Source organism: Pelobates fuscus, chromosome 9 (assembly GCF_036172605.1).
Source record: "Pelobates fuscus isolate aPelFus1 chromosome 9, aPelFus1.pri, whole genome shotgun sequence".
Taxonomy (NCBI): Eukaryota; Metazoa; Chordata; class Amphibia; order Anura; family Pelobatidae; genus Pelobates; species Pelobates fuscus.
The window spans coordinates 156,209,605-156,230,094 of record NC_086325.1 but is presented as its reverse complement, the minus strand read 5'-3'; the positions used below and the strand labels follow the sequence as shown (position 1 = coordinate 156,230,094).

General features: G+C 41.4%; 1 protein-coding gene across 1 annotated transcript in view; it reads right to left on the bottom strand.

Annotated features, from left to right (window-relative positions):
- The window catches only part of PHF19 (PHD finger protein 19), a 55,814-nt gene extending 39,483 nt beyond the window's left edge, over positions 1–16,331 (bottom strand). Inside the window, exons 1-4 of the mRNA XM_063432843.1 lie at positions 15,746–16,331; positions 7,190–7,397; positions 6,633–6,714; positions 1,051–1,146 (exon numbers count right to left, since the gene is read on the bottom strand). Of these exons, the coding sequence (XP_063288913.1) occupies positions 1,051–1,146; positions 6,633–6,714; positions 7,190–7,381 (370 nt within the window). The 5' untranslated portion in view covers positions 7,382–7,397; positions 15,746–16,331. The remainder of the gene's footprint in view (positions 1–1,050; positions 1,147–6,632; positions 6,715–7,189; positions 7,398–15,745) is intronic.
- Between the last annotated feature and the right edge of the window lie 4,159 nt (positions 16,332–20,490).

The following is a 20,490-nucleotide window of genomic DNA, read 5'->3' as shown; positions in this document are numbered from 1 at the left end:
CTCAAACAACCAGGGAGGTTTTGTTTAGTTTCCGTTATCTCCACAGTGCTAAGAGTGGGCCCCTATGTACCATACCCACTACAGTGAGTTGTTGTAGTGGTTATGGTGCTATGATTCCATGAGTGTTCTTCCTCCTTTTCCTGTAAACTTTATTGGAGCAGTTTGTCAAACAGCGTCCCTTCCTGTTACCAATTGATTAGTCTGTGTGTACAAGCTCAAAATATGGGGACATTCCAATTCCACATTATCTGTGCCAATCTGTTCACTCTGCCAGCTCACAGTTCAGAAGCTCAACCCCTTTTTTTTTCTGTCAAAGGGTGTAATTTGCTGTAAAAACCAGTGCACAGTACCCACAGTCTAATGATAAAGAGATATAGTAGTCATTGTACTTAGAACATCGCCTTAACATGCACGGCTCTTGGTATTAAATGATTCTCCTCTTCAGAATATTTCATCCTAAACACTAAATTAAAGGGACACTAAAGTCACCAGAACAACTACAGCTTATTGAATTTGTTCTGGTGAGAAGAATCATTACCTTCAGGCTTTTTGCTGTAAACACTGTCTTTTCAGAGAAAATGCCTAACTTCACTGGCCACTCCTCAGATGGCTGTTAGAGATCCTTCCTGGGTCATGGCTACCTAAAATGCATCCAAACATTCAGTATCTCCTCCCTCTGCATGCAGACATTGAACTTTCCTCATAGAGATTCATTGATTCAATTCATCTCTATGAGGAGATGCTGATTGGCCAGGGCTGTGTTTGAATCATGCTGGCTCTGCCCCTGATCTGCCTCTTTGTCAGTCTCAGCCAATCCTATGGGGAAGCATTGTGATTGGATCAGGCTACCACTTCTGATGATGTCACCAGACTGCTTGTTTTTTTCTGAGTCTAACAGCATGCAGAGTTACAGCTTCAGGCTTGAATACAGTAAGATTTCTATATGTATGGAGGCCCCTCAGTGGTTTTAACACTATAAGGTCACTCTCTCTCTATATCTATATATATATATATATTTGCGGTAAATTGACAAAACATAAAACCACATACCTAAACCGCACTTTCCGCAGATAAGAATTTCATCCAGAGGGACGGATGTATTTCCCAAACATATGTTGCACTTTGGCTCTTCTCCAGGGATGCCAGCTGTGGGAAGAACATATTAGTGGATTAACAAGAAAATAAAACATCATAAAAATAATAGGGTAATGCATGGATCCCCCAAACTGGCCCTTGACTTACATTGCATATTAAAAAATAAATACGTAGAAAGAAAGAACACTAGTAAAACATAAACAGGTTTGGTCAATAAAAGGGAGTATTTACTATTTATAAAGCACTAACATTCCAAAATCCATTGGGAATAACTGCCATTGAGGTGCCTATGAGAGAATGTGGGGGCTACCTACCTCCCACTTATTCTGAAATCTGCAAATGATGTTAAAAGGTGCATTTATTTAAAAAAAAATAATCAATAATCAACTGTTGACAAATTATAAAAATAGACTATGTTGATGACATTAAAAGAGCCAAGATCACTTAACATATTTTGGGAATAACAGCTAAGACACCTATTCACCAACACGTACACATTTGTAATTGTAGGACAGACTTAAACATCCATAAACCAAACCCCTTTGATTTTATGTTTTTTTACCAGCTGACAAACCAAAGAAAACGATTGTGCTCAGGTCATATATAAATATATGATTTAATTATTTTTCTTTGCTACTATCCGCAATACAAGTATCAATTGTGACTAAACTACGGTATGCGTAATTTGTGCGTTTACCGACCTGGGAATGAAATGTACATTCTAAATTCTAGAACCCAAAAATAAAGATAAATAATGAATGGGTTAAACTTCAAGGGAGCCATGCAGATGTCAATGCAAAGTATAAACACAGCTATTACGGGTCACTCGACTTTGAGGGATCATGCTCTGGAATTGACTCAGGCAGAGGGAATCCCCTCCAAAACTTGGAATGCTGACTACGGGAATATAGTCTAATGTTCCAAGCACATTTACAACAGCAAGGGCTGAACGAATTTGCAATTGGAGGCTAACAGGGCTTTCTACTAATGTGAGAATTCAAAGAGAATTTCAAATGTAAGGCCAGAGTAGTAAAACGGAAAGAACAGCCGATCTAAAGAGTGTTTCCAGTTCGGCTATTTTTACCTTAATTTTTAAATTCTCTTTGAATTTCCACTTTGGTAAATAACACTGTAAGCTTATCAATACATTCAAATTTAGAAGAATTGTGAGGTTTCAGCATCATCTTAGCAGCAATAAAAGGGGATAATTTTTGCCAATGTGGAAATCATTTTTTGTTGTTGTCATATTGCTCAAAATTTGACACAGGGCGTCATTGGTATTTAACAGGTTAAACTTCTTAATGGATTGTTTAAAAAATTGTCCTGGCAGCAACCTTTCAGATGCCCCCATTGCCATTCCTATACCACAGGGCTTCAAAAATCTGCATAAATATTTAGGAGCCAGCTTGTTGGTTTCCAGGAGCTGGATAACAAGAACATTTGTAGGATTCTACATACCTGGCTATGAATCCGGGGGTTCAACTGTTTGTATCAATATAATGCAACGCAAAGCGTGACTGAAAGGGTATAATATTCCTTTAAAAGCTTCCATAACAACCTTTCATCTTTCCTGGACAGAGACACTGAGACAAGGCGGGGTGATTTACTGGGTGATAAATGGCAGACAGATATAAATGAGTTTGGAACAGTCTCTACATTGACTTCCTTCAGAAACCTCAAAATAACACAAATGCCTTCACTGACTGTCTGCTGGCTCAGAAACAAAGCTCTTAAACAACAAGGGTCCTTTAGTAGCCTCTCAATACCAAGCTCTTACAAGCTTCATTCAGCCTTAAACCATAGAATTCCTTCAGTGCGATTTCACGAACCACCTTTAAAAGAACAGAATTCCTAATTTCATGCTAAGCCCCTTGTTTCCCAACATTGAAGAACAGAAAACTAACAGGGGGCAGGGATAGGAAGTTTTTAACATTCCAGTTATTGTAGGCAACATGACCCAAGATCTGTAAAGTGCTGCGCTTTCCTTAAGTTGTGGTGCAAGGAGATCCCCTGTCTCCCGGCACACAGTGTATTATAACTGCAGACATCAGCCACAGATATTGGAAGAAGAAATTGTCTGCTTTCTTCTGTTAGTACAAGTACTTGTATGTTGTGAGTCTGTGGAGCGGGCTCATGTGATGTGCACCTCCGACAGGCTCTTTAACAGCTTTCTGTGATAGAACTGGAGCATCCAGTCATGTGGAACAGCTCCTGAGTGGTGGAGTACATCCCTATAATATATGCTCACCATCTGTGGGAAATAATGGGAAAGCTGGGATAGTCTGATACATGTCTGCTATAGTGTGGCCATATTCACCATGTCTTCTTGGACACATATCACTTCTTCATGTTAAAGAAAGAAGCCGCCTTGTAGTATACAGCATTCACACACTGCTGGGGGGAAGGGATCAGGTACAGTTACCATAAGTTCCTTCATGATTAAGGAATTAAGGAAAACATACAGCAGGGAAGCACTTCTCAAGCATCACACAAGGGAACACATTACGACTCTTCCTCATTACTTATCAGGTCCATGCTCTGTCTCTCCATGCTTTCTCTGGAAGGCTTTCACCTTCTCTGACATAAATAAACCAACACACATTCATCATGATTTCGTTTAGTTCTTTAAAGGAAGACTATAGAATCACGAAGACAAACGTGTATTTCTGACCCTATCGTGTTAGAACCATCATTTAGCACTGACCCAGGAAACACCTCTAGTGGCCCTCTTAGAAGTGGCAACGAGAGGTGTCCTAGGGAGAAATGTAAAGAAATGTTTTTTTCTCTGAAAAGGCAGCGTTTACAGCAAAAAGCCTGCAGGGACTGACTATAGAAACCAGAGCAACTACATTAAGCTGTAGTTGGTTTGGTGACTATAGGGTCCCTTTAAACCTCCAGACACTCACCAAATTCTGACACTGATACTCCCTGCTTTACGGTCTTAAAGCAGCCATTAACGGATACTGCAGTCTAGAGGTGACCCCTGCATTGTCATCAATTATATAAAACAATTCATATTGAGTATTCTGCCTATGCTACAAAATCCACATACTTCATAGCATCTACAGTGGGCTCAGGTCAGATCAGGAAATGGCTGAGCCAGTCAGCATGCTCCCATTATTTTCATTGGAGCTGGGCACATTCCTTAAACTGGTGGCCAGAAGAGGAATATCCAATGTGTAAATACGCACTCTGACGCCAATTCCATTCATCTCACTGGATCAACAGAAATGCCACCTACCAACTTACGGACGCTCCATTCAGTTTTGGGAGTTGCCCTGTCAGACCGTTGAGCACAGTAACAACTCAGGCTCCTTCACTGCAAAAATACCCAGCAGGGAAGGTAGGAGTGTTCGTACACTGTACAAATATGTGAATATGTGGAGAAGGAAGCAAAGCATCCTCCTATGACATCTACCACTAAGGGGTGGTGACTTACATCCTATCCATTAGTTATACCCCCATGGGAGGTTTAATTTAAAAACTATCACAATGTTTACAAGTGCAGTTGACCCCGAACCTTGGGTTGTTTTCTTAAAAATCGAGAATACACTCAAGGTGTCTGACTAGTGACATCCACAAGTTTATTCTCCAAGTATGTCCTGTATTATGGATGTGCTTTGCAAAACGTTAGAAAACAGTGCCTCTGTCCGAAGCAGATACTAAATTTGGCATGTTCTCCAAGTGGAGAAACTTACAGCTGGCATAAACAAAACTTCTGCGCTTGTTTTAAATATGTGGCACCCTGGATTGGACATGTTTGCCTTTCCAGGAATGAATATTAACCTACTGGCATTGTGAGCGAATGGTGGTGGGAGATTTGTTTGAGGGTTTATTGGGGAAGCTTGTTTGGAACACTAGTCTTCATGGTATCTTCATACATAAGGCATTACTGTTAAGACAAGCTAGCTTGAGACTTTTTCTTGTTATACTAATAGCTATGTTGCGTAAAAAATAAAATAAAAACCAACAAAAACCAATAAAGAACAATATCAGTGAATGTGGGGGACAGAGGGCCTCTTTGCATTGTAGGCGTAGGTAGGTACAGTACTTGAGTGGATACATCATATGGAGTTGTTATTAATGTTTTAAATTTCCCAACTATTTGAAAAACTTAATAAGCAGCAAATTCTCATTTACATTTCTGGTTTGATTTCTTGTCGGGATTCAACATCTGGATAGTCTGTTCCAGTAGCCTGTTACCATTTGGCTTTCTCCAGTCATTGCGTCACCGGGAGTACAACTTGACACCAGAGCGTTTGTGGTGAATAGATTAGACTCAGAGGTTTTACTGAATGACATAAACAGGAACAGTCTTCTCTGCCTGTCTAAACACACCCCTAATCTGATCACTCGAAAAGAACTTGTTAAGTGATATCCAACAATCTGCTAATACATTTGTGAGAAGGGGGGGAAAAAAAAACATCCCTCCAGGAATCAAGTTACCCAGCATATAGGCCCCACAGATCTGCATGTTCCAACAAAATTGCTTATTCTTGTCACTACTGTTGACTTGAAAGAACACAGAAAACACACTGTTTGAAACTGGACAGTAGCATTCCAGGAGCTAGTAACTAATGAAAGTGAACTATAGATGCGGTTGATAAAACTGAAGGAGTTTTGGCATATACAAGTTCAGTCTGGTCCTCTAAGTTATTAGGGTATTTCCACACTCTGTGATAAAATGCATTAGGGTCAAGAAGGCATCAATTAAGAGCGGAGCTCTCTCACTTTAGACATAAATGTGTTGTATTATGAATTACATGCAGCTGTGGCTCATTCTTAAAACGACATGGTCACGTCACTACAGTGATTTTATCTTGACTGGCTGGATGTATGTTTCTGATTCAGTTTAGTTGTTCCTACAGAAAGCGGTAGTTTTAATTTTTGTTACAAAGCAGTCGTTAAACACTTAACACCAAACAGCTGGGAGAGATTTGGTGCAAAACAATAACGACAAGTTTCCATGGTTGCATTTAACGTCTTCAAGCTTCTCACGTCTGCATCCAACGATACCGACCACTACTTTGCCCGTACGGTTTTAAAAATTGGATATATGTCAAGAAAAAAGTGCGTTTTCATAGTCATTGCCACGGCACATTCGCCAGGACACTATATCAAGGTTCACTCCAATTATCTGAGAAAGCATCCCTTGTTATTGTTATACATCTGATTTACCAACGTCATATGTATTTAGCGAAAAACAAATAGCCATGCTTATAGATGGGCTGTAGTGTTTAAAGGTACCCGCTTATAAATGATATACTGGGAGTTTGCAGTCATTAATGTGTCTTTCTTTTTTTTTCACATTTACATAAGTATTTTTTATGTAGTTTGTATGAGGTGATAATTTTTTTTATCTAGCATGGAAACAAGGTGTTAATTAATAGTTTGTCTCTCCTATTATTCTATGTGATATGTTCACATTTTCATCAGTCTTTAATTGTCACGTTTTGCACAATGGAAACAGTCGGTAATCGCTAATGATCGTGACAAGCATGAAGACAAGGCCAGTGATTTCCCCGTTATATACTTACCATGCTGAATGTCTTTCCAGAGGACCCAGTATTTTGAATTATCTTCAAATGTGACAAGACAACTCTGCTTAGAGCTGCTGACCTGCAATAAATTAAAATGTATTATGTCAGGGAATGTTCCTAGTAATTTACAGCAATTGCCATTTAGTGACTAATAACATTGCAGAAATTCATTATGTTAACTCCTGAATAGAATTTTTTGTTTTTTGTTTTTTTTAAACCAAACACACGGGCTGTTAATGACCTAGTAACCTAACCGGGAATTTTTTGGTGCACTTTATCTGGAGATTTTTGTCTTTATGAACGTAGTCGTTGATCTATGCAAAAAGGGTCTGGACTGCCCAGAATGAGTTCATTAACTCCCTTTAAATTTCCCATCCCCCAGAACCCAGGTGAAGATGCCTAAAACCAGCATCCATGTCCTGCCCATTGGCACTTATCAATCACGTGGAAGAAACTAAATAACTGACCCATCAAAATTCTCTTCCCAGGACTATGAACCTAAATTCCTCATTTGAGGTGATCTGTATAGATATAGTAAGGTTTGAAATAGTTACTCGTTTTATCTTCCCAAGGTAATACAATCCATCTGTCCATCGACACAGCACATATTGTCCTTCAGCCTGACTGGCCATCAACTCCGTACACCCGTGCCCATTCTTCATCGAGGACTCTGGGACAGCTTGTTGCCGGTGACTGCAGGTAACACAAACATCTCTGAGCGCAGGGTCCAAGTTGGTTTCTTCCATCACCTCTTAAGGACCACTGTAAACAACGCAGAAATCTCAGCTAATGCAATAAAATTGGAACTACTGTGACAACGGCAAACATCTTCATGTCCTTTCCAAGCAACAGCAAAATAATATAATAATGTAACACAGAATTATTAGCAAACGAACGTCATGTCTCCTACAGAAGTAAGAGAGAACATTACAGGACTCAGATCTGTTTGACAAAAAGTATTTGGTGATATCAGTTATCTTGTAGGCAAGGAAGCTCAAAAGCTATTTACTTAGCACCAATAATTTGTAACTTTATAGATGTGAACTCATACTCCCCATACAATATATTGACATTTACAGCATTATATCATAAGTGGAAAATAGAGAGAGAAATAACAGTCCTGATTTGAACACGCATTTGAAGGAAAACAGAATATCACATGAAAAAAGATTAACACAAGTTATATGTAATTTTCAATGTTTTTTTTTTTTTAATGATGTGATTTCCAGAAAAATCATGATTCCCTTTTAAATGTTGCACTATAAGAGGGCCACTATGACACTCACTCTTTAGAAATTACATTTAATGAAGACGTATTTAAAAAGTGTATCTTCACATGCAGCTCAGGTTCCTAGGATTTTGACCACGAAAAAGGTGCACTTTTCGCCTGATGCTTCAAAAAGAATTCCCCTGCACTAAAGGTAATTAAGATAAAATTCATTTTCAGCTTGTGACATCACCAAACCAGAAAGTCAATATTTGAAACAGAAACACACTTCGTATGTCCAAGTCTCATCTTTTGCATTTTACTTTTTTTTTGTAAAATTTTAACAGCAATCTGTCCATGCCATTGCCGGACAGAATATTGTACTGTGTGCTGTAAATAGGATTTTGTCTTCCTCGCCCTGAGTCAGCGAAAATGAATCACATCGCTTAGCAGACGCACTGCAATTAAAAAGAAAGTTTTATCTGTCTGCTGCTAAGACTGATTTGCAGTGAAGGAGGGAGGCAGAGAAGGCTCTGTATGTGTTAATGACAGGTGTAGGGTGGAAGTGCTTGAGCTGTGCTTTTCAGGAAATGGTGCTCCCCTAGTAAGGACCATTTGCTAGATCATGGTTATTTTATAAAAAAGTAATAAAATAAGAATATAGAATGGCGTTATTGTGGCCGGGCTGGGAATAATGGGACTTGCAGTCAAGAGATGGAAGGCCAATTGCTGGTTAGCAATGCAATTCACTCTCAGGATGAGGTGGTCAAATGTGTATTGTCAGCTGATCCCTTGATGCTTAGCTGTAGTTCTGAAGCAGTAGGACATACAGCATTTGGCCATTCCTGCCCTAGGGTATCTGAATAAAAAAAAAAAAAAAAAAAATAATAATAATAATAATTAATTATATGTGAATCCAAACAAAAAAGTTTGAGCTATTACTGGTCTTATTTGGATTCTATGTAAACTATTTAGATTAATATATTTTCATTCTGGCTTCACCACTGACTTCTACATGGTGGCCCATAAGTCCCTACCCATCCATGTATCTTATGTATCCAGTGTATCTGTGTGCTGGATGGGTAGGGACGTATGGGCCACACAGTATATAAAAATATAGTTCCCATGACCCCTGAGACCAAACCGCATCAACATCTGTCTCTAAATTTGCAGAGCAACCTCCCCAATATAAGAAAGTGGATTAATCAGGCACTATTACAAAATAAGAAAAAACAAAAAAATAATTTAAAAAGAGATATTCCGGCCCGGAAATCCTATGCTAACTGTGTCATTTACATTTCCTCTCTAAAGCAAAGTGAAAAACCTCAAAACAAGCGCCTCCCTCCACAAGAGCAGGCTGTGGTCCAACTTCTCAGTTAATTCACCCAGCCAGTGTGGTTATGAACATGTACATTAGCAGCATTAACCGTTCCCCATGCTTAGAAGACTCCTTTAAGGGTGTGGAAGAGTTAAAAGTGTTCCTTATGAGTCTGGAGTTCATCAAAAGAGCAAATCCATATAATGATGACTATTTAATTAAGACGACAAACCTCTTAAAAGCATATTAATGTGTAATGATTATAAAATATTTGTATTCAACTTGAAAGCAGAGGTTTTTTTTTTTTTGTACAGACAGCACCTTGCCAGAAAACCTCTGAGTTCCTTTCTATTAGGTCATTAAAATGAGACACTACAGCAACAAGGGATTATGGGAAATTTATGTCTCTCTCATAGGATTCTCTGAGAGATGTGCAGGTGCTGTGCGCATGTGCAACACAGAGTGTTTCTTCTTTGGGGAAAAAAGTGAATGAAGCTCACGTGGCTCCCATTTACAGGTGCAAGCAAAATTTCATTCATTCCCATTTTCTCCAAGAGAATTTCATATTTTAGGCCAATATTGCTAAAATGAAAAACAAAGCTGACTTGGTGATTTTTTTCAAAACTGACTAGTGTGGTTTAAATTTGAAAAATCACATAAAACTACTGATATTCAGTCTGTAGGGAATGGCCACGAATAATTAACTCTACTTCACAATCATTGATGTTTGCATGCAGGTAAAAGATGTCAGACCAAAGTGGTTCTCAGGACTTCCTACTACAATCAGGTTTACAAGGCTTCCTGGTATGTGAACAGGTGGGTTCAATCAGGAAATGTCAGCCTCACCTGTGCTAACAAATGAGTCACGGAGGGGCTTTTTCTCAGAAAAGTACTGTGAAAAAATGAGCACAGAGAAATTGTCTTTGAGAACATTTGACCTTAACCCCTTAAGGACCAAACTTCTGAAATAAAAGGGAATCATGACATGTCACACACGTCATGTGTCCTTAAGGGGTTAAACAAACAGAACACAACCGTTGGCAGGAAATCTGATGACCACTAAAATTAATACCTGCCAGGTTGGCAGGACATCACGGGCAGTGATCACCCGTAGTAATTTGGGTACAAATTCTGCAAAGGTAAAAGTGGTCTGAAGCTGTGTCTGGTATAATGCAGTTATTGACAAATGTTATCTTAAAACTCACAGAATCCCCTATGCCTTCTGACATTTGGGCAACTGTCATGGATATTGTGTGTAGTTGTCCAATGTGGGTTCCAGTTCTGGGCAGGCCTAAGGTGAGATGATTTGTGTGAACGAGCAGCGTCAATATAGATAACTTAACTTGTATATATTATTAATGGAAAACTGTGAAGTGAAGCAGTGACTCTCTTCGCATGGGAAGTACATATAAAAGACATAGGTAATAGGTAAAGTGGTAATGTTTTGCAGGAGAGGTGCATCCCAAGTCATTATTAAAAAAGTACTCCAAGCACCGTAACCACAGCAGCTCACTGTAGTGGTTATGGTGCAAAGAATGCCTCAGCCATAATCATTAAAGAATGGTTTGATAACTTTCTTGGAGTCTACCAGGCATGCGAGGCGATCCCCTTAGCTCTACTAATCCCTGCTGTACTGCGCAAGCTCATTGGCTGAAAGTGACCATTGAGTGCTCTCAGACAATGAGCGCTGCCCCTGCGCCTGGTTCAGGGCCTATTGTCAAACAATTTTTAAAACAGTTTGATAACTTACTCTGATCGAGTAACCGGTAACTCCTGGCACAAAACCATTACAGTGGGCTGTAGTGGTTATGTTGCTTGACGTGTTTTTTTTGTTTTACATTTTTAGATTTAAGTGTGGCTAATGCATTTTCTAAGGCACTTCTTTCGTACTGAAGAAATTGTGAGCAGAAGGCTGGCTAAGCATCATGAGAAATAGTTCTCACACCTCTGTGATGATAAGCAGGGGAGGTCTGCTATGGTGGGCCCTTGCCCTCAAGTGGCATTCATTGTTTTGAATAATAGAAGTGGCAGCTGTGAAGGTAAGTCTGTTGGTAGAAGAAAGGCCGCAGGCAGGAATTATGTCAGGCTTTTACTCACTCAGCACTGAGGGTTTGCGCATGGGCTGGTGGCCACAATTTTGATATTCTCTAGGCTTGCAATTACCCACTGGGTATTTCCCAATGGATGGCAATACCTGGAATTGTCCAGACTGTCACACTATGATAAGTACCTGTAATGTGGCGCTTGCAGTGACCACAGTGTTAGATGAGACATTGCTTATGACTTTCATTATAAACGCTGGTTTTCATTGATGGCGATCTAGTGGTGGGAAAGAAACTCTGCGTCTCTTAGACTTGCACAGATCTCTTTGAAGGCTTCGTCATGCTGGGTCAGTACTAATGGCTGATACAGGGATATATAATTTCCCAGTACTCGAGCACCCTTCATCAATCAAACCCGCATCTTACATGAGCATGACCAAGATCAGCCACACAGAGATCTTTTGGACACTTATAATTTGTCCTTCTCCCCAGGCCCATTGCTGCCAAGGAATCCTGCATCCCAAAAGTGTAGGCTTCAATAAACAAGCTGTTTGTAAAGAGAGAGTTGGAGAGTGTATTTTTCCAATTCACTACAATTTGTTGTATAGTAAATAAAGCCACTAGCTTCCAAGAACAAACCAAAACGATCACCTTCCCACAAAAAACAACTATCATTTTAGCCATCAATAAATCTTTCACGTCTCGAAAGATAAATGTTTGTAAAGTACTTTTAAAGGGATCAATCCATCTGATGAGTCAAGCCTTACTAACAGAATAAAATGAATCACCTTCAGACTAACCAAAAGGCTGGTTGATTATTTGACTCTTTCAAAGGCTGCAGGTTTTAACTCAATCAAACTATAGCTACATTTTAAAACACAATATTGGTAAAATCTACTACAATAATGGCGATGCCAGGTCGAAAATAAAAACCACTAACAGACTCTGTGATTTTTAACGCAGCTGAAACCTGCTTTTAAACACAGCTAAGACACATCGCACTTGCCAAAAAAATTTGAAATTCAGTTGGAATTCATGTTCACTTTCCAACAATTCACACCGTTCGTGAAGGTGTTGCAATAATTGATCTCCAAAAGCATTTAGCATTTTACAAAGCTGTACCGGTTAACTTAAAGTCCAATGTTAACTGTCTCAGTGCTGAAGGGCATCTTATTAGGGGAAACAGTCTCTTAGTTACAGTAGCTCTGATTGCACACATAAAGGCTTTATTGATGCAATGTCATGCACACGCTTTTATAAGTTAAATAAATAAGAATGTAGCTAGACTAACATTGCCCATATGAAAAGGAACCTCTTAGTGACTTTTCGTCTGCAAATAAAAGAGTAAATGTAAAGCAGGCTGTGCTATATAATAAAAGGTCACTAGATAGAAAACAGAAGAGGACTGTGGAGAGATCTGCAAACCTCCCCCCTCCGCCCCCTCTCTAAATACCCATGCTTCCACCAACCCAAGTACTGTCATGCATGTCTTCAAAATTTTGCATATTAAAAATGCTATTCTGGACACCCCTTGGTTAAGGGGGGCCATGGAAAAGATCTGTGTACCAGCACTCCTCATTGCACATGAGCGTAGCAATGCCTGTAATGACATTTCCTGTAATGTGCCCCCACCCTGTGGTTGCCCAACTACTGTACACTAGAAACTGAAGTTACAGTTAGACTCCTATTTGTATCCCTGCAGCACCTCCCCTAATCCGTTACAGTAGGTGTCCCAACAGGTCCATCAGGCAGTCAAGAGTTAACATAACTGCATCGTCCTCTGCCGACCACTGATTGGCTCTTTCAAAAAACCTCAAACATCTTTTAGAGGAGGCAGTGATCAGTCATAAGAAAAAAACTCACAAATCAACATTAAAAACTGGCTTGTAGTCCACTTTCCCCAGGCTAACAATCACTGTAACAGGGCTAGGAATAAAGCAGGTTTGGGTACCAATAGAATCATCAGCAGATACATTGTAAGGAGAATAAATCATTTACTGACATCAGAAAGGTTACAGATTGGAATGTATATAATAGAGTGCAATCAGATAAAGTATTATTATTTTTATTATTATGATATTTATAGAGCGCCGTCAAATTCCGCAGCGCTTTACAATGGGTGGACGAACAGACATGTAGTTGTAACCAGACAAGTTGGACACACAGGAACAGAGGGGTTGAGGGCCCTGATATTCTATGCCACAAAGGAGTAGGGTCTCTGGGCACAATGAGTGCACTCATTGTGCCAACTTCATGTCACTGGGTACCATCATACCATACTCACCTTACAATGAGTGCACTCGCACTGTGCCAACGTCATGTCACTGGGTAACATCACACCATACTTACCTTACAATGAGTGTACTCCCCTGTTGTCACTGATTGCACTTGCACTATACCAACTACATGTCACAGACTGCACTCACACCATATTCACCTCATGTCATTGAACACACTCACATGGTACCTACCCGTTCACACTTAACACATCCTGTGCCCAAAACGTCAGTAAGTGCACTCACATTATACCCACTACTTGAAGGCGGGTGTACAAACCAAGCACCCACCCCCTGTCACTGAGTGCATGCTCACTGTACCCACCCCCTGACACTGAGTGCATGCTCACTGTACCCACCCCCTGTCACTGAGTGCATGCTCACTGTACACACCCCTGTCACTGAGTGCATGCTCACTGTACCCACCCCCTGTCACTGAGTGCATGCTCACTGTACCCACCCCCTGTCACTGAGTGCATGCTCACTGTACCCACCCCCATGCTCACTGTACCCACCCCCTGTCACTGAGTGCTCCCTCACTGTACCCACCCCCTGTCACTGAGTGCTCCCTCACTGTACCCATCCCCTGTCACTGAGTGCACTCACACTGTACCAAACCGCTGTCACTTATACTGTACTCACCCCATCAACGAGTGCTCCCTCACTGTTTCCACCCACTGTCACTGAGTGCATGCTCACTGTACCCACCCCCTGACACTGAGTGCTTTCTCACTGTACCCACCCCATGTCACACTGTACCCACCTCCTGTCAATGAGGGGACTCACACAGTACCCACCCACTGTCACTGAGTGCTCATTCACTGTACTACTACTACCCCCTTGTCACTGTGTGCTTCCTCACTGTCCCCACCCACTGTCACTGAGTGCATGCTCACTGTACCCACCCCCTGACACTGAGTGCTGTCTCACTGTACCCACCTCCTGTCAATGAGGGGACTCACACAGTACGCACCCACTGTCACTGAGTGCTCATTCACTGTACTACCCCCTTGTCACTGTGTGCTTCCTCACTGTACCCTCCTCCTGTCAACGAGTGCTCCCTCACTGTACCCACCCACTGTCACTGAGTGCACTCACACTGTACCCACCCACTGTCACTGAGTGCACTCACACTGTACCCACCCACTGTCACTGAGTGCACTCACACTGTAAACATCCCCTGTAACTGAGTGCACTCACACTGTACACATCCCCCTGTCACTGAGTGCACTCACACTGTACACATCCCCCTGTCACTGAGTGCTCCCTCACTTTACCCACCCCTGTCACTGAGTGCACTCGCACTGTACCCAACCACTGTCACTGTGGGCTCCCTCACTGTACCCACCTGCTGTCACTGAGTGCACTTACACAGTACCCACCCCCTGTCAGAGTGCACTCACACTGTACACATCCCCCTGTCACTGAGTGCACTCACACTGTACACACCCCGTCACTGAGTGCTCCCTCACTGTACCCATCCCCTGTCACTGAGTGCACTCACACTGTACACATCCCCCTGTCACTGAGTGCACTCACACTGTACACATCCCCCTGTCACTGAGTGCACTCACACTGTACAAATCCCCCTGTCACTGAGTGCACTCACACTGTACATATCCCCCTGTCACTGAGTGCACTCACACTGTACACACCCCCTGTCACTGAGTGCTCCCTCACTGTACCCATCCCCTGTCACTGAGTGCACTCACACTGTACACATCCCCCTGTCACTGAGTGCACTCACACTGTACCCACACCCCGTCACTGAGTGCACTCACACTGTACCCACCCCGTCACTGAGTGCACTCACACTGTACCCATCCCCCTGTCACTGTGGGCTCCCTCACTGTACCCACCTGATGTCACTGAGTGCACTTACACAGTACCCACCCCCTATCACTGAGTGCACTCACACTGTACCCATCCCCCTGTCACTGAGTGCACTCACACTGTACCCACCCCGTCACTGAGTGCACTCACACTGTACACACCCCTGTCACCGAGTGCACTCACACTGTACACACCCCCTGTCACCGAGTGCACTCACACTGTACCCATCCCCTGTCACTGAGTGCACTCACACTGTACACACCCACTGTCACTGAGTGCTCCCTCACTGTACACACCCCCTGTCACTGAGTGCACTCACACTGTACACACCCCCTGTCACTGAGTGCTCCCTCACTGTACACACCCCATGTCACTGAGTGCACTCACACTGTGGGGCCCCTGGGGATGTTAACCCCTTGCTGTCCGGCTCTTACCTTGCTCAGGGCAGCCAGTTCGCGCCTTCTGACAGCAATAATAGTAATAGAAAATATTAATCCAGTCAGGGATGGTGAGGCTGTCAGTCAGGGATGGTGAGGCTGTCAGTCAGGGTTGGTGAGGCTGTCAGTCAATGTGATCCTCCTGTAGTAATGGATGATGAGGATGTCAGTCAGTGTGATCCTCCTGTAGTAATGGATGATGAGGCTGTCAGTCAGGGATGGTAAGGCTGTCAGTCAGTGTGATCCTCCTGTAGTAATGGATGATGAGGCTGTCAGTCAGGGATGATGAGGCTGTCAGTCAGGGATGGTGAGGCTGTCAGTCAGTGTGATACTCCTGTAGTAATGGATGATGAGGCTGTCAGTCAGGGATGATGAGGCTGTCAGTCAGGGATGATGATGCTGTCAGTCAGGGATGATGAGGCTGTCAGTCAGGGATGGTGAGGCTGTCAGTCAGTGTGATACTCCTGTAGTAATGGATGATGAGGATGTCAGTCAGGGAAGGTGAGGCTGTCAGTCAGTCTGACACAGCAGGCTGGAGCTCTCTCGCCATGTTCATGTTCTCTTTTTCCCGCGAATTATTGACGTCTTCTCTAATTAACCGAGTCATCCACTGCCCCTCCCACTCCACTCCCCACCACTCTCAGCCCTCCCCTCCATGCCTGCCCACCACTCTCAGCCCTCCCCATCATGCTTCCCCACCACTCTCAGCCCTCCCCTCCATGCCTCCCCACCACTCTCAGCCCTCCCCTCCATGCCTTCCCACCACTCTCAGCCCACCCCTCCATGCCTGCCCACCACTCTCAGCCCTCCCCTCCATGCTTCTCCACCACTCTCAGCCCTCCCCTCCCTAGCCTGCCCACTACCCTCAGCCATCCTACCAGACTGATCCTTCCCTTTGCTATCCTCATCTCCCATTCCCTCCTACTCCCAGCCCTACTCACCTCCCCATCCCTCCTTCCCACCTCCCCATCCCTCCTTCCTCAGCCTTTCCCACCTCCATCCCTCATCAGTTTTCCTTCCCTCAGCTCTCCCAGCACAGACACTGGACAGACAGACCCTCACTTTGCCTCCCCCAACCCTTACTGAGTGCTCACTACCTATCTGTACACTCCCTGTAACAGTCTGTACTCACTGTAAATCAGTCTGTACTTACTGTAACTCAGTCTGCACTCACTGTAACTCAGTCTGTACTCACTGTAAATCAGTCTGTACTCACTGTAACTCAGTCTGAGCTCACTGTAACTCAGTCTGTACTCACTGTAACTCAGTCTGCACTCACTGTACAGTCAGTCTAAGCTCACTGTAAATCAGTCTTTACTTACTGTACATTCAGTCTGCACTCACTGTAAATCAGTCTGCACTCCCTGTACATTCAGTCTGTACTCACTGTAACTCAGTCTGCACTCACTGTAACTCAGTCTGCACTCACTGTAAATCAGTCTGTACTTACTGTACATTCAGTCTCCACTCACTGTAAATCAGTCTGCACTCACTGTAAATCAGTCTGTACTTACTGTACATTCAGTCTGCACTCACTGTAACTCAGTCTGCACTCACTGTAACTCAGTCTGCACTCACTGTACGTTCAGTCTGCACTCACTGTAACTCAGTCTGTACTTACTGTACATTCAGTCTCCACTCACTGTAAATCAGTCTTTACTTACTGTACATTCAGTCTGCACTCACTGTACAATCAGTCTGTACTCACTGTACATTCAGTCTGTACTCACTGTAACTCAGTCTGCACTCACTGTACGTTCAGTCTCCACTCACTGTAAATCAGTCTGTGCTCACTGTACATTCAGTCTCCACTCACTGTAAATCAGTCTTTACTTACTGTACATTCAGTCTCCACTCACTGTAAATCAGTCTGTGCTCACTGTACATTCAGTCTCCACTCACTGTAAATCAGTCTGTGCTCACTGTACATTCAGTCTCCACTCACTGTAAATCAGTCTTTACTTACTGTACATTCAGTCTGCACTCACTGTAAATCAGTCTGCACTCACTGTACATTCAGTCTGTACTCACTGTAACTCAGTCTGCACTCACTGTACGTTCAGTCTGCACTCACTGTAAATCAGTCTTTACTTACTGTACGTTCAGTCTCCACTCACTGTAAATCAGTCTTTACTTACTGTACATTCAGTCTGCACTCACTGTAAATCAGTCTGCACTCACTGTACATTCAGTCTGCACTCACTGTAAATCAGTCTGCACTCACTGTACATTCAGTCTGTACTCACTGTAACTCAGTCTGCACTCACTGTACGTTCAGTCTGCACTCACTGTAAATCAGTCTGTACTTACTGTACATTCAGTCTCCACTCACTGTAAATCAGTCTCCACTCACTGTAACTCAGTCTCCACTCACTGTAAATCAGTCTGCACTCACTGTAAATCAGTCTGTACTCACTGTAAATCAGTCTGTACTCACTGTAACTTAGTCTGCACTCACTGTACATTCAGTCTGCACTCACTGTACATTCAGTCTGTACTTACTGTACATTCAGTCTGCACTCACTGTAACTCAGTCTGTACTTACTGTACATTCAGTCTCCACTCACTGTAAATCAGTCTGTGCTCACTGTACATTCAGTCTGAGCTCACTGTAACTCAGTCTGTACTCACTGTACATTCAGTCTGCACTCAGTGTACATCCACTGAATGTACTTACTGCACACTCACTGTATACTGCATTTGCACTTAATATAAACTTAATTTTATTGTATATATTGGGCCGATGTGAACTATAGTCAATGCTGCCGCCTAGGAGTAATGAGAGTTTGAACACAGACCTTAATTTTCCACGTGTCTATTTGCTTTTGTATTACACAGCTATGTTACAGTGCTGCCGCCCACCCCAGGAGTTCCCTATAAGTGTGTAGGGGGTTTAGAAAAATACCCCTCTTTGTCTCATTACAGATTTTTACCTTTCACCCAAGAGGTTTTGCTTTGACATGGCAGATGAGCTTACACTTAAATGGCCATTAGCCATGCTAAAAATCTCAATTATTTAAATGTGCATAGTGTGTAAGTAACTATTTTCTTTGATTTTTATTGTATATATTGGGCTGGTGTGTACTATAGTCATTGCTGTCACCCAGGAGTAGTGGGAGTTTGAGCACAGGATTAATTTAGTATGTTTGTACACAAAAATTATGTTTGCACCTGGGTACATGTTGAGTGCCCTTTCTAGTGATTTTAAACAGCCCTATGCATTGGGGCATTTAAAAACATGCCTTCTTAATATGATGGGGACCCTGTTAAAATTAGCTAAAAGCCTGCCTGTTAGAACAGTAGTCCCAACGAAAGATAAATGGCAAATTTAATTAGATTTGCATAAGGAGTCCATTTTTTTTAACATTAATAATTTAATATGGCTGCCAACATGATGTGGTTCACCAGACAAGAGACAACTTATACAATATAGAACCGTAAATATTTCTAATTAATTTCAAGCTTAAAAAATATAAGGATTTCTATTACTGCTTCATTCAGTTTATTAAAATTTCTTTTAAAAATAAAAAGGTTAAAAATATATGCCAATGCAAAATGTGATAATATGTTTCTTTAAAAATGCTAAAATTATTTTAAAATATATCAACTCAAAATATGTATTTAAAAAAAAAAAAGCGTATCGAATAGTCTTAGCTGTTTTTGTGGTATGTTTTCTTTAAAGATAATAAAAAGGGTATGTATCCCTTGTGGCCAACAACATGGAGAGTATTGAAAATGGACAGCAATTTTTTTTTTTTTATTAACAAATGTGACAACATTTAATTGATTTTAATTATTTATGAAAAATATAGTTTTTAAAGAACAGCTGTAGTTTAAATAATTTATAAAATAATGTTATGGCTTTACAGTTAGGAGTAATATATATTTTTTTATATATATTTTCATTACAAAATAGACACAGATTGGCTAGACAGACAGACAGAGATTATATTTTATAACACAGTTCAAAAAAAGTTTGTTTAATCCAACAAGTTAAATATTTAGCTTGATTCCAATGCCTTTATCTGTCTGTAACATGCATACACACCACCAATCATAGCTCATAAATAAATATTGTTGTACCCATAATGCCCTGCTTAAGGCATATATGCTTTGCAGACCTATAAAAAGTTGCTGTATGATTTTCATAGTCACTTCCTGGTATTCTGGTTCTCACTGTAGAAGCTTCAATGAGTGAGGAGCTACATTAAATACAAGAACTTCTAATGTATCTTTTTTGAAATTATTTTAGTGGAGTGTTTTTGCACATATATATATATTTTAGTACTATATCTATATAATTAATTTAAACAAGAATTGGTCACCACCTGCATGGAGAGTCAATGTAATTTGGCCTGAAATTATATTATAACAACAACAAAAAAAGAATTAAAAGCTCCTAGGGTTAAAATTATTTATTGAGCACTTTACCGGCTGTCGCTGGCTTTTTTTGAGTCTGTTTTGCCCATCATTGCTGCTCCATGGTTTTACATCTAAGTATAACATTGCATCCTATTGATAAGCATTATATAATTTAAAAATAGTAAAAAAAAAAAAAAAAAAGCCACCTTATATGGCACCCCTCTTGTGTTTTGTGATGGCATGTTTATACCTGTTTGTGATACTGGCATTGCAACTACAAAAATAAAAATTTGAGGGAAAATAATTGATAAAGAAATCGAAACAAATGTATTTTTCCTGCAATAGAAAATAATATAATTAAGCATTTGTAAGTTAAAAAA